Source organism: Lycium barbarum, chromosome 2 (assembly GCF_019175385.1).
Source record: "Lycium barbarum isolate Lr01 chromosome 2, ASM1917538v2, whole genome shotgun sequence".
Classification (NCBI taxonomy): domain Eukaryota; kingdom Viridiplantae; phylum Streptophyta; class Magnoliopsida; order Solanales; family Solanaceae; genus Lycium; species Lycium barbarum.
Genome location: NC_083338.1, coordinates 152,199,877 through 152,215,729, shown reverse-complemented (window position 1 = coordinate 152,215,729; position 15,853 = coordinate 152,199,877). Strand labels below are relative to the sequence as shown.

At 35.0% G+C, this 15,853-nt stretch overlaps 1 protein-coding gene and 1 pseudogene across 1 annotated transcript; both read right to left on the bottom strand.

Moving 5' to 3' along the window:
• Window positions 1-2,517: 2,517 nt before the first annotated feature.
• On the bottom strand, window positions 2,518-7,439 carry LOC132628196 (putative F-box protein At3g25750; annotated as a pseudogene).
• LOC132629170 (RNA cytidine acetyltransferase 2-like) lies at window positions 4,005-15,393 on the bottom strand. The gene is given in 14 exon segments (XM_060344897.1): window positions 4,005-4,154; window positions 8,751-8,803; window positions 8,900-9,211; window positions 9,772-9,866; window positions 10,077-10,213; window positions 10,307-10,405; window positions 10,800-10,893; window positions 11,228-11,361; window positions 12,361-12,479; window positions 12,709-12,874; window positions 13,133-13,255; window positions 13,389-13,560; window positions 14,660-14,751; window positions 15,132-15,393. Coding segments are annotated over 14 exon segments (1,848 nt in total). The 5' UTR covers window positions 15,234-15,393.
• Window positions 15,394-15,853: the final 460 nt, after the last annotated feature.

The window sequence follows — 15,853 nt, the reverse complement described above, 5'->3', positions numbered from 1 at the left end:
CATAGGCGAAGCCTCTGTTACATTGGAATATATATAAGTCAGTTTCTTCATATAAAATAGTACCAGCAGCACTACTAAAAAAATCACTGTTTTCCCACTAAAAATTGTTTATCAGGAAATTTCTCAGCTTTTTAATGAGAACTTTTTTCCCATCATGTGCGATCGATGGAAATAAGATGAGAAAATCATGTTTTATAACACAAATTTCTTACTGATTGTCGGTGGGAAAAACATATGTTTCTAGTAATGCAGGCACAAAGATTAATTATAAAATATTCAATCAGATATTTTACCCCAATAAACCGCTTAGGAAATCGTATTAATTGGTTCATCCCAGTAAGGGGATTCAAAACACAAAAATTTCTACTATCCTTCCAGAATTGCAAGAGGAGGAGACCGTTGCATGAGAAGAACATCAAATTTGATGTGCAAATCTGTTTCAGTAATATTAGAGACCTGTGATATTTTTTTGAAAATCGTACGGGAGGGGCTGGATAAATATACGATGCTACAAACTGGTGGCAATGCATGGTTTTCAACAAATTTTGGGTCAGAAAGTAATTGGTTGAATCTCTTTGTTAGGGTTTTGCATTGGACTAATTTCTTCAATGGCAAAAAGGAGATAATACTCACCACTAAATCTTCATGCAGTTCCATATTCATCAAATTGGAGTAACTGGTTGGAATGGTTTGTATGTAGGTACGTTTAGTACTTCGTGTTCAATTGGGTTATGTGTGCCAAAATTGGTTTCTTTTCTATGTTTGGATTTGCATTAATTTCCTAACACGTTTAGGATATAAAATTGGATTTTCCTTCGACCATATTCGGTGTTTTAATTATCATAGTGAAAAAAGACTACAAACTCATTAAAAAAAAAAAAAAAGTATGTGCCTCTCCCAATTTATAACTAGTTGTATGAGTTTCTTTTTTCGTTTCACAAATTGTGGACCCCAAAGTTCGTGTTAAAACTTGGGGTCCGCAGTTTGTAAGGGATTTCTTGTAAGGAAGACTTGAGTCTTCTAACTAATAATTAATAAAAAAACGCAACGTATTTTCAATTAAGTAGAAGGGACATTTTTCAAACATCTTTTGGCTGTTTTCAGCTATTTTATTTATTTATAAACATCCAGAAAATGTTTAAACAACTCTATGGTGAAAACCATTCCTTCATTTCAAGATTTGAGGGAGCTTTTAGTGCAATCTACACAACAGAATATCATTTGGATGAATATTTTCTTGAAGAATGACTCTAAAATCTAGTGCACGCAGATGATGATGAGGTTTTAAAATCGTCCTAGATTGTTATATATTCAAAAAACAAGTAACAATACATTCAGTCATGCACTCAACGTTTGAACAACCAATTAAAGGGGGAAAAATTCGGTTACATCCCGTGTATGCATTAGAAAATATTAAGTATACTATTTATTCAATTATCAGTTTGATACGTGAACCAGTTGCAGATAAATATTTTGTCCTTCCAAGATTGCAGGTATGCTACAATCTATTTCCTCAAATTTTCCGTATATCTGGACAGAGATTCAATCAACAATCTATTACTGTAGAATATAGAGGCTAAATCAGAGTCATTTAAAGAAGACAACTGATTACATTTGAGTTAAATGCAGACCACACCAAAAAGGCCTTCATTCCAAGGGGACCAATAAGTGGTGATATATAATGTATAAGCGCGTAGAGTGCAGAACATTATGAAACAGAGAAGAGCAAAAAATGAGTTATAGAAGAATATCAGAGTTAAACAAACGAAGTAATTCAAATATTCCTCTCCCTCCTTCCAATATCTGACTACAACTAATAGTAAAAAAGAGTATTTCTCTTTTTGAGTATATACTCAGTAAGTTCTTTTCTGTAATTCCCATAAAGATTCATGGTTATTTGCATTCAACATGAAAACTGAAACAAGGAATAACAATTTCAAATACTTCAGATACTCAAAAGGTACAAGAGCACCTGCCCTGGCACATAAGAAAAATAACAAAGGAAAAAGAGAGACAAAGAAGGAAGTCTTTATGAGGGAGAAAAATGGAAATGGTTTACCCCTTCTTCAGCTTTGTTGAGAAGCACTTAAATTTCCTCTCCCTCATTCCAATATCTAACTACAACTAATAGTAAAAAGAGTATTTCTCTTTTTGAGTATATACTCAGTAAGTTCTTTTCTGTAATTCCCATAAAGATTCATGGTTATTTGCACTCAACATGAAAACTGAAACAAGTAATGACAATTTCAAATACTTCAGATACTCAATGGTACAAGAGCACCTGCCCTGGCACATAAGAAAAATAACAAAGGAAAAGGAGAGACAAAGAAGGAAGTCTTTATGAGGGAGAAAAATGGAAATGGTTTGCCCCTTCTTAAGCTATGTTGAGAAGCACTTAAGCCCTCACTACAGTCCACTCAGCCTCCACAATGACATATACTGAGATTCATTATTGCATTAGGGAAACAAACACAACAAACAGCTAAAATTATGTGATGGAAGGAAAAAAACCAGATAGGAATATCAAATTAAAGAGGCATATTTGCATACTGAATATCACAGACCAAAACGTTCAGAGAAATGTACAACTAAACTGATTAAAGAGTGTTAAAATCCAAAACGTAATGAAGGTAAGTGCAATTCCTTTTTGATATCAGAATGATGGTGTAACCCAAATTGCCGGGGAAACAGTAACAACACCGGCAATGACTTGATCAAAAGATTGAATGGTTCCATCTTCAAGACTGTAAGCCCCTATCTCTCTCCAATCATATCCTTGGTGAAATAAATATGTCCACTCATAGGTAAAATAGACGTGGCTAGGCTTCACTCCTACTAGTTCAGAAGAGTCAATGGATATTGATGCATTACACCCCAAAAATATTGCTCTCTCTCCCAAGCTTTTAATCTCTTTTGCTTTTCCTCTGAGTACATCTAGTTCAAATACTCGAAATCTATTGGTCTTCCATCCATTTGGTTCATTGTCTGTAATCAACAATTGTTGAACAAATAATAGTGCACCTGATACGTCAACTAGATAGTACCGGCTTACATCAAATGATAAATCGTCCATCTCAACAACCAGGCGGGGTTTTACAACAGGCTGAGGAGTGCTAGGCTCTGCGATGTCAATAACCGAGACTAGGTTCCACCCATGGATGACATATAGTTGTCCATTAAAGTAGTGGATATGGACGAATGCACCAATTTCTTCTTCAATATGAATTTTGGTCCAGTAGAGGTCTCCAGGTCGCCAAAAAGCCAAACGATATTTAGGCCGACCATAGCAAATCGTCAGAACATAGTCAGATGTTAGGGAAGGGCTAGCAGATAACACAGCATGGTTGATGGTCACAGAGAGATGTTTTGATTCCTGATCTCTCAAGCCCGTAGGTGGAGGAAGCTAAATTTGGGTGCGTGAAAAAGGGTGCAACAACGTCATCTCTCCTATACCTGTTGTATAGTTCACGGCGAAAAGCCATCCCTGCGTTGGAAAACACATTTTCCCTCTAGCTTCTGGGAGGAACACTCTGCAAGAAATTTTCTCCTTGGAAAGAGAGTAGAATCTTCGATAATCGTCATCCACATTAGCAGCCAACATAAGAAATGGAACTTGAGGCGCTGACACATCAAAATTTTCTTTGGTAGCAGCACTTCTCCATGATTTACAAACAACACCAAATCTAATGAAATCCTCCATCACTGTAACACGCTTTGCTATCGCAACAAGTAGTTCGTATGGAAGTTCTGACCAGTTCGCCATACTTCCCAAAAAAAGGGATGAATGCTTCCTACATACATAGGGCACAGAAAGCTCATTTAATCGAGAGAAAAGTTTCATCCACAAAGTTAATAGAAAGAGATAAATACAATCATTTTGAACACTTACAGAGAATTGTTAAAAGAGATCAAATACAAGAAAAAAGACTAAGGAAGCATCCAAAGATTTCTTCAAATCATTCCTCCCCCCACGCCCCCAAAAAAAAAAAACTTCAAGTACATTATCAGATCAAGAAAGTACAACGATATGATCTTGCAACATCTCTACCTCTGAGAGTAGTCAAAACTAGTAGAGAACCCAATGCAGAAAAGTATTTTGAGTATTCAACAAAAGAAGCCAGTGGCCTTCCAGCAGATGAAAGTTCGAAAAGGTCCTGGACAAGAAAGCTCAAGCATATCAAGCAGTTCTCAGTGGGTCCAAGACTCCAAAACTTAAGGCTCTCTAGGCTTATCTCATGTCTCTCTTTCCTAAATCTGGTTGTTCAAATGAGTGTTGTTCAGAGTATAGTAGTAATAACTATGCCAAAGCAATCAAGAAAGAGCAAGTTTAAATGGCTAACTTGTTTACTTTTTTTTATAACCATGGTGTTGGGGCCAGCTTGCGGTGCATGTTACCTCCCAACCAACACGTAACGGGTAACTCTATTCACCAAGACTTGGATAGATCTAGATGTGAAGTAATCACCTGTGTTTTTGTCTCCTCTGAGATTTGAACCTGAGACTTCATAGTTTTTCACTCACTTCACTGACCACTAGGTCACATCTGGATAACTTGTTTCTTAAAAACTGGACATCTTTTTGAGAGAAAGAAATGGCATACCACTACTAATTCTACTCTTCCTTTCAAGTATCTATTTAGCACCAGAGACAAGTAATACCAACCTAAGAGTCACGCAACCTATCAAACCAAAAGAAGGGCCAGTAAACCACCTAGGAAAACAAGATTCAGCTTTAATTATATTGACGTTGTCTTTAGAAATTATACGGTTCTTACTATTCTAAGTTAAATGGCTAGCAATACCTTGTCCATAGTATTTTGGTTGAGTTCATATCAGCATTGCTTCTTCTCCGCCATTCGTATTTATTTCTTTGAAAGGACTAACAATAAACTCTAAAATAATTTTAAACTCATTGCTTTCTAGTTTAACAAGTAAACACATATTTTAAAAAATATTTTGTATATTCAACTTTTAGTACAATGAAAAAAACACCCAACAAGAAATATCTATGTACTACAAGTCCAGTATAAACTAATCTCTGCATTACTAATCCCGCATTATAATCTTTGTATAACTTATCTACAAACCAAACGACCCCTAAAAGAATAGTTTCTGCACAATAAAGATGTCAGTATTTCTTAATTTGTGAAGAAGATAGGTTAGTGAGAAAAGCTTTAGTTGACACACTAGAAATTGCTGGAGTAGAATGTAACCCATGATTGAAATATTCTACTTTACATGGATCACTCAAGGATATATTTTTTCAGGAAAATAAACTATCTTAGACCTGCTTGTGTTTTAAGGCTAACGGTTGCCCAATATTTACCTCGCTATTAAGTGGCTTATATTGACATCTAGATTACTAAAAAGGAACCCCTCTCAGACGTTCTTTTCATTATTGTCTTAATTTGAATCAAGCTGCATTCTAAAACTAGTTTGACAAAACCAAATTCAGTTTTTTTGTTTAGTTTTAATTGAGTAGACCAAGTATTAGAGTCTCTCAATCTCTGTAATATGGCCGTTGAACCCCATTACTACAATTATAACTTAGTAGTTACTATGTTTTAGTTGTTATATACTTCACTTGGTTTACCCTCTGGATGCGACCTTTCTCGCTCCCTGGATGATCACGCACCGGGTTGTAGGTATAGATATGGAGATATGGTTTATACTGAAAAATGGTCTAGAATCATATTTACTTAGGATCAATGGACCATTCTTTTAAGGGAAAAGGGCCAGATTTACCCTTCTACTTTCAAATATTGGTCATATTTCTCCTCCGTTATACTATGTGGCTAAATCTGCCCCCATGATTGACAAAGTCATCAATCTTACCCTTAACCCCAACAGACTCCCCCAATTCCCAAAATCCCTTCTATTTGGAGCACTTCTACATCAGAAATCTGTCCCTTTTAATGTTCAAAGGAAGGCTGGGCGATGAGGAATCTGGTGGTGCCAAAGCTATTCGTTAGTCATCGTGATTAAGAACGAATCACGACACAATTCATTTTCATGTTCTAGTCTTAAACTATTATGTGTGTACATCTAATTTTGTATTACTACAGTAATAATTACTCTGCCAGTGAATGCATCAAAATGTTCCTTCGTTAATTACACCGTAAATATTGTATTAATATTTTGATCGCTATTACCATATTTAACTGAAGAGGGATTGAGTCCTCACAACATAAACTAAGAAGTTCGACTAATGGAGGTTATTATCCATATATATCTTTTGATATTTTCATATAAAAGTTAATAACTTAAAATGATATCTTTTCTGGTTTCGTTAATCTATACTAACATCAATACATCCTCTAAATTTGATACTACGTATTTTGATTGTGTTGTAGTTGAGTCCTGTTTATAATTACAGGGAACTTACAGGGTTTTAGAGTTTTCTCACCATGGTGTTGCTAACTTCAATTTGTCTAATTTTGTTCTTATAATTTAGGAAGTTGAACATTTGGTAATTCTGGTTTAGTTCTACACCATGTACGTAATATCTGAAATTTAGGACCCGTTTGGCCATGAAAATTATTCACTTTTTTCCTGAAATTTTTTTCACTTTATTTAAAAATCAGCGGGTTGACCATGAAAAATTCAAATACAACTTGGAAAACACCTAAAACCCTGTTTTCACTTTCAGTACATTCAAACAACCAAATATTCTTTGCAAAAGCTATAACCAGACACAACTTCATCTTCAACTCCAGCTTCAAAAATTCCAAATAAAGTGAAAAGTATTAGGTTTCTATGGCGAAACGCCTACTTAGTATCTTATGGATTATTCAAAAGTAGAAGGGTAAATTTAACCCTTTTCCCTTGTACCTTCTAAATGGAAGGCGACTTTTATCAAACAAGTAATGTGCAAAGAAAATTAAAGCAAATAGCTAAACTTAAAAAGCAAACAGCATAGAAGTATGGTAAACAAGACATCTACATATCAATAAAAATACTACTCCCTCTGTCCCAATTTATGTGGCACACTTTCCTTTTTAGTTTGTCCAAAACAGAATGTCAACTTTCCATATTTTGAAAGTAGAAGGTTATATTTAACCCTTTTCCCTTTTGAATGGAAGGGGACTTTTATCAAACAAGTGATGTGCAAAGGAAATTAAACAGCAAAGCAGGATATTAAACAGGACATCTACATATCAATAAAAATGCTACTACTTTATTATTATTTACTCTGCAAGTAAAGGGGAATTAATATTAGTGGAAAACACTTAAAATCGAGGTTTCGAATCAAGAGTAACTTTCATCAACGCAGAAATTGAAATTGAAATTGAAATTGAAATTTGAAAGAAGAGCGTAAACCTGTGGTGCAATGCAAGCAAGCGAGCATATGAAGGGCGCTCCGCTTTTCCATTTATATAAACGTTGTAGGGCCCACTAAATCTTTAACCCGGTCCATGTAGTGGAACATTATAAATTCTGGGTCATTTGTCCTTAATTTTCTTTGTTTTTTGCGCGGATTGTCCTTCATTTCGGGTGGTCTTTCATTTTAGCCCTTCCAATTGGTGGTCTTTTAAGTTTTGCCCTGAAATTTGTGGTCTTTAATTTTTATTCTCTGCCTTTGTAAATTCTGCCTTAAGACAGAATTTTGCAAATTTGACCATGCAAATTCCGTCTAAGGCAGAATTTTGGGCCTTAAGGAAAAATTTGCATGGCTGGGCAGAATTTGCAAAGGCAGAGGATAAAAATTAAAGACCATACCAATCCTACAAATTGCCCCTTAATTTTTGCCTACAAATAATTTTTTTACTAAGTATAAGTTTATATATTTCACATCATAATATCTCACGAGTTATATTGGGGCCCTTAAAGAACTTATGTCATGCTAGGCATAAGTTCGATTTTAAGGGAAAAAAATTAAAGACCGACCCATTTGAAGGACAAACCATGCAATTTTTCCTATAATTTTATGTGATCAGTCCATAAGATTTTTGGACTAAATTTCAAAGAAATTTTTGTACAGATTGTCCTGAAAACGTGTTGGTCTTTAATTTTTGCCCTTCAGCATTAGCGTCGTATAAGTTTAAATTTCACTCTGCAAAGTTTACACTAAGCTTTATATATATATATATATATATATATATATATATCGTAACATTCCACAAGTTATGCTGGACACGGTAAAACTTTCAACACTCCACAAAATCTAAAAAACAACATGAGTTTAGATTTCACTCGGAAAAATTTATATTTCGCTCGGCATAAATATCATAACATCCCACAAGTTATACCAAACACGGTAAAACTTTCAACACACAACATAATCTGAAAAGCATTACACAACTCATGCTGCATAACTTTATTCCTACGGAACTTGTGCTGGACGAGACAAAAATTCAATTCTCAAAAATAAAAATGCTATAACATTTATGCCAAGCGAAACGGATCTAGATATTTTCATTAAATGAGGCAAAAATTAAAGACTGGTGCGTCTGCAAGACAAAATCCGTGCAAAAACTTCAATTAGAAAATTGCTCGAGTTGTCCTTAAAATGGGCTGGTCTTTGACTTTGGCTCCTCATATCTAATGTTTTTTTGGTAATCTTATCTAATGTTTTACATTTTGCCCTCAATTCATTTGATGAACGAAAAATGATCAAATTTCGCCCCGCATGAGAGAGATAAACACATACAATGTCATTGTCCGGGTTCGAGGCCAAAGAGTACTGTCCTTATCAGAAAGGACTCATAAAATCAACCATACATGATTAACTTATCAAACAAGACCACTAACCTGGATGACACATAGAATATCAGGAAGACGATTTTCTGACTCATCTACAGGGCCTGCAAAAACAATTAGTTAGGCGCTCTTGCATTTACTTAATGCGCAATTAATCTATTGTCTTTTATTAAAAAGCATCAACCTTGTTTTAAATATACCTAGTAGCACAAACAAGTGGTGAGCTGGAGCATCAGCCATCAATTTTAAATCATTTGGAGAATTTTTGTAATGAGAAGCAACATAGAGGGCCATCATTCGCTGCAAATGTTTCAATGGAAAAGGATCACAATATATCCAAGATGACCAAGACTTCTGTAGGAACTACGTTAAGCCAAAGAAGTTTTACCTTCTGATACTTGGAATAGTATTTGTAACATCCAAACAGAGCAAAGCATTAATCCACCGTTCAATGCGATCGCCAGAAGGATATCTAATGGATTCACTCAATTCTACCTTTTTAAAAAGCCTACCTACATTTGAGGGGAAAACTTAAATTTGAAACAACTAGATGAAAGAAACAATATTTTGCACAGACCTTGCACAATTGACATAACACTACTTCAATCATGGATAATCATGAGAGGCAAAAGTACACCATAGAAAAAGAGTGACACTTACGAATGAACAAAGCCCTGAGAGAAAGCAATATTTTTAAAGACGAGTGTATTGTCAGCATTTAATTAAATTGGAATTTCCAGTCATAGGAAACTTTCCATCATTTAAATTTGCAAGTGGACCTGCAAGACTTTTGGAGTTCGAATTCTTTTAAAAGCATGTATTATGAGTATTTACTTTTAATAACTCCAGCCTTATTCACCAAAATAAATGGTTTTAGATGCAAAAATTCAGTCATAGAAAACTACCCTAAGATCTGAATTAACCACCAAACCTGCATTGTCCAAGGCACAATTTAAGGCATGAATTAAGATAAGAAAGACTATGTTACTTAACAAATTCAAGTACAATTCCAGATGTATCTCCTGGCTTTTAGTAACTTCTAAGCACACTACCAAAAGTGGAGCTGAAATACCTGAAAGTGCATTATCTGCACTTTTGGACTTCTGACTTTGTTCCTCTAGTTGCTGCAGCAACTTCAATGATAACGATCTTCCAGTACCTTCATAGCTTTTAAAAAGATAACAAGAATAGCGTTCAGAAATAGTTCTTCTGTCGTATAAGTGAGTAAGAGACAAAACTACAAGAAGCAACATATATTGGCAAAGGAGGTTCTTTGGTTTAAGAAACAACTACGAGAAACAATATATAGTGGCAAAGGAGGTTCTTTAGAGAGCATAACATTACTAGACGGGAACTAAGGACAACACTAGCCCATACTCGTTCACAGTTGATGCAAGGAAGACGAGGTACGGACCAAGCAAAGATTTGACAACAGGTAACGGAATAGCTGCTGCTTCATCAACCACCAACAATTCCACTTGTGATTGCTTTTCATGCTCATGTGGTAGTATATACTGGCATTGCATAAACGATGCAGAGAATATCAGAAACCCAGAAAAAGGAACTTAATGGCATTAGACATGATGAAGTAAATGAATATTACTGACCTGAATTGTTTGTCTGTGCTGCTTATAGATGTTGATCCTCACGGTAGATTCTTTAAACTCCGGATTATTGCTTTTCACAATATCATAATCAAGGTGTTCCTGTAAAAGAAGCATATAGTGAGTCACAATATCTCTATATACTGTCAGCAGAACGTGAAATCAATCTCAGGTACAACTATACGTGAGACGGGGAAAAATCCTTACACGAGAACTTTAAGAAATTCTTACACCATGTTTACGTTTCTACGCATATTTCAGCAGGGAAGCATTTTCTCACCTAACGCGGGATGCTTTGTATGGGCCTTCCTGAACCCTGCTAACACGGATGCTTTGTTTACTGGGCATGTTTTAGCAGGGGGAGCATTTTCTCACTTAAAAGGACTTGAAGGGCAAAATGGCTGACTCGAAGATAAAACTAACATCCCGGGAAAAGATAGATATCATAGAGACTATGCAAATCGACCAAGCTCAAACAGATATATCCGCATCATACCTTGTACTCGAGCATAGCGAAACCCTTACAGACAAAGTCAAACAGAGTTTTCAGATTTTCAGGACTAGGCGCTGTTACGTAAATATTGGAATACCTGTAAATGTAATAGCAAACTATAGAAGTTAGGAAAGCACAAAGTAGGATCATAGAGGAACCCAAGGGTGTAGCTTAGTGGTCAATAAAGTGGGTGGAGAACCATGAGATCTCAGATTCAAACCCTAGTGAAGAAAAAGAACACTAGGTTATTTCTTCCATCCGTCTAACCCTGGGTGGACTGAGTTACCTGGTACCTGTTGCTGGTGGGAGGTAGCACGTATCCGGTGTATTTAGTCAAGGTGCGCGCAAGTTGGCCCGGACACCACCTTTATTAAAAAGAAGAAAAAAGTATAGCAAAGGGGAACGAATATTGAAACCGAAACCAGATTTACCCTGCAGCAACAGCCCCTGCAATTGCCAACCCAAGAGCAGCTGACTTCCCCCGGCCACGAGCAGCAATCAGAGCAACAGTGCTTCGGAGAGTCTTATCCAGGATAGCATCAAGAAATGTGATCACTGCTTTTCCCTGTATCATATTGTTGGATTAATATCAATTTACAGTAACAGGACAAAAGATTTAAATTTGCAGTCGACAGACAACTGCTATTTATGGTGAACTCGGTATTATAAAGTTCGATATTGAATCCATCAATTTAAGCTAGTTAAAATAGTTCGTTCAAAAATGTAAAAAAAAACAATTAGAAAAGACTTAAGATTTATTTAATGAAAGCATGGAAGAAAAAGAACTTGTTTTGCATGAAAGGGAAATGCAATAACTTTAACAGACAATAACTGAAGCAATGAGGACTTAACATGCTAGTAAAAATTCCTAACTTCAAGATTCAGAGCCCACAAAGTGATATTTCTTTATCAGCAAGTCATATTCTTTTACTTAGTAAGTGAAGCTCTGTTCCATTTATCACAAGTATGTGAAGCTTTGTTCTATTTACGAGTAGTTGGCCCAACCGAACTGTATGATTCTACAACAACAGGATTGCACAATTCAACGAGCGGCTTCTTTAGTCTGTATTCATTATCAACACTTTGGATGGAGAAATCTACTTTTGGTGACTTCATCAAAAATTAAGAAAAAAAATAACATTAGAACTTTTATGTGCTGGCACAATTTTGACTTGTCGACAGTTAATTTTCAATATGCAGTTAATGCAGTGGTTGCAACCAATCCAATTTTCAATGTGCTGACAACTCTCACAATTTTGACTTGGTCTTCCTATTAACTGCATATTGTCTGATTACTTAATGATTCTGGTTACCAGTGGTTGCAACCAATCCAACATTCCGCCGCAAAAGAAAAGGACAAAATGTCCACCGTAAATTTAAATTTTACCAAGTCATTACCTCCTGTTAATCCTCTGTTATATAGAATAACTCAGTTAAAACATCTACCTTGCATGCAAGTAACTCTTTGGGGGTTAGTTCCACATAGTCTAGTAAATGGCTACGAATGACATATTCAGAGAACAAAAGAAATGCCAATTCTCACAGTTCAAGCAAAGTAACTAACCTGGTCCAAGGTACGGCATTCACGAATAAGAGGACCGACAGGGAAGTCTTCATTCAACTGTTCTTTTAAATACCTTAATTCCCTTTCTGCTTCTGAAAGCCCCTCAGAATTCTTTATCAAAGTAAATCAAAGAAAGAATCATGAACTCTTATATCAAGAGACTATCAAAGATAGTTTACCCTGTGCAAGTGACTCCAGAAATAGTAATTCTTGCACAGTTCAACCTCCAATATGGTGTAATTGTATATGAGAACTATAATTTATATATATGGACCATCACCTGAATCCAGTGCCTATCACCTAAGATATAGAAATCAGTAAATAGAACAACTCACGACCGAATTGATCCAGGAAGAGCAGTAATATTCTTCACGTAAGAGGAGATTGGTAGAATTTTCCATTCATCATTCATGAAAATACATGTTTCACATGATGCAAGAGAGAGTACAAAACGCTCGTTAAAGCGAGGGATAGCGTGTGAATGGGATTCCGTACGAAATCTCTGGTGAACATCCTGCACTTCACGAAACCTTGGTAAGTCTTAAGATTAAGCACGCATAGAAAGCCAATTAGCAATCTGCAAGCCAGTAGTAGCTTCTTCATTCAAATATTCTTCTTCTTGTATGTGCATGTGTGTGTGAGATCAGTTGAAATCTTATTTAGCAATAAAGGAGCAAGAAAGGAAAAACAAATACGAAGTAAAAAGGAAGGAACATCAAGAATCTACTACTTATTCAAAGGTTTCCAGTCTAGAAAGGGGACTAGAGTGTACCATGGCCATGGTGTAGAGGCGCTTAAGAGAGGGCAAAGTGTGAATCAACAATACAATTAGCCCACCACCTTCAACTGTCTCTATTGTTCTTGCAAGAAGATTGGGTGTCAAAGCCTCGAAATCCTAGAACATTATAGAGGATAAGAAATGAAATTTTCCAAAAGATCACGATTACATTTACATAGAGGCTTAAAAGAGGAAATCGGTAGTCGATTTGCTGCAAATAACTTATGGAAATTTAAAACCTCTCATTTACCTGTAGTATGCACATGCCATAAGTGTTTCCTAGAATTCTTTCTGAATCTCTATACAAGCAAAAGCTGACGCCTCCAGTTTCAATGAAAAGTTCAAAAGGGTCTACTTTTTCAGGGTCCAGTACTCCCTGCTGCATAATTTTTTTAATTTGCTTCTTTCTCTTTTCCTTGTGACTGCAAAAAGATGATTGCCTCTATCATTGAGAAACTGTCTAAATGACTAATAACATCCACTCACAAACTGAGATGAACACAGTGAAAAAAAGAACACAGAACAAAGTATCACTCACAAGATACTCAACCCAATATAACAACCTCCACAAAAAGAATGACCCTCCAGTGCCTGGATATTTGCTAGATATAAAGCTAAAACTAACATCAAACTTCAGCCTACGTTTTATCATATTGTAACTCTACAGAATAACTGCTACAATAACAACAACAACATACCCGGTGTAATCCCACAAGTGGTACCATGAGAGGGTAGGACAGAATAACTGCTACAACAACAACAACAACATACCCAGTGTAATCGCACAAGTGGTGCCATGAGAGGGTAGGATAGAATAACTGCTACAACAAAGTCAAGAATTTTAGTCAAGCAGCTTCATAGATTTTACACAGTTTCTTTATGTCAAATAAAATCCATGACAGTTTTATTCAAATTGCAACATATAATCTTAACTTCCACATAGAATTAACAAATTCATATTTTAATAAAGGGCAAAAATTAGGCAAAATTATGCTCTATGAATACTGGGAGAAAATATTTATGCCACGTAGCCTGTATTTTGAGTTTGTTACCCGTTTTAACCCATACTTGTGTATAAACACCTTTTATATACTTTTATGCAAGGTTAATACATTATGTATAATGCCTTCCCCCGGTATAATGTTGTATAATACTCCCTCTGTCCCAATTTATGTGGCACGGTTCGGATTTCGAGAGTCTAACAGTTTAATATTGATCGTGAATTCGGGCATGAATTTTTAATTTTTTTAAATAAAATTTACATATTTGGAAACTACATAAAAAATATTCAAAAATTAACAATTCAAAATATTTAAAAGATATATGAAAAAATTATGGTCAAAGAAAGACTTGTTTGAATCTCAAAATCCGAAATGTGCCACATAAATTGGGACGGATGGAGAATTGTATATTGGGCTACGTTGGTAATATTTTATGTTGGGCTGTATAGTTTTGAAAATTTAACAAAAACAACTATATCCACAATTCAAAAAAAAAAATGGGAATAAGTAGAGAACCAACCTGCTAAGTTCAAGTTTGTCCTTGTTGCACCAAAGCACAGTAGGCTTTGACCTCACTACAGCTTTGCTCAACATGTTATGCAAATTAACAATCTGTTTTATAAAATAAAAAAATAAAAAGAAAAAGAATTAGAATTAAATTCAACTTTTTAACAACAATTATGCTGATAAAAAAAAAATTACGTTGTATGATTATTTTTGAAAATATTTACTCCGCGTAGCGCATATTTTGTATATAAACACCCAATTAGCTCATATTTGTGTATTAACACCTTTATACACGTTATACAAGGTTGCTACGTTATGTCTAATGCTTTTTCCCATGTATAATTCCCAGGTATAATGTTGTATGTAGCATTGTATAATGTTGTATATTAGTGGCGTAAATATTTTCAAAAGGTGTATATTTTTGAAAAAATCCGTGAAAAAAAAAAAAAAAAAAAAAAAAAAAAAGAGGAAGGAAAAGTGCATGCGTGGTCACGGTAATTGTCACCAATGATGACAAACATAGAACGGTGACGATTTCTAACACCATTTTCTATTAGGGTTCTGATTTCAGTAACGTTAATCCTCATTGTTATTAAGGTTTTTCTCAACTGTTGTTACTGCTCTAATTTATTTTATACTATATAGCAGGGTTTACGTGGATATATAAGAAGAGAACGATGGGTTTACAGTTTTGTACTTAACTGGGCTTTTCTTTTGGCACATATAAATTTATCCTGGAATAACAAGTTTTTGTAATACTGGCAGGGATAGTATGAGAATTTTATTTTTCGAGTTACGTTTTCCTAGCAAATTCCTGTTGGTCTGTAGTACTGTAACTTTTGGGCTACTTTTACCCCTTATTGGGTTGTATTTTGCATTATTTCTCCTTACGCATTTTGGTGAATTTAAACAATTTGGAGCAAATTTTTATTTTCTGTTGGGTCTTATCATACATTTAAACATGTCTTACACCATATTTTTCGGTATTCATTTATCTATTTTTATTAAACCTTTAAACAAATTCTTCTTTCGTAAGTTCATATGATTTGTCAATTTACAAGTATAGTTTTACAAATTTTTAATTTATTAATTTACTTGAATTAATATCCTTATAAAATTATTATGCTTATTTGCCGAAAAATATTAAGATGTACTAATATCCTTATAAAACTATTTTATTTTATTTGCCTAAAAAATCACGAGCACA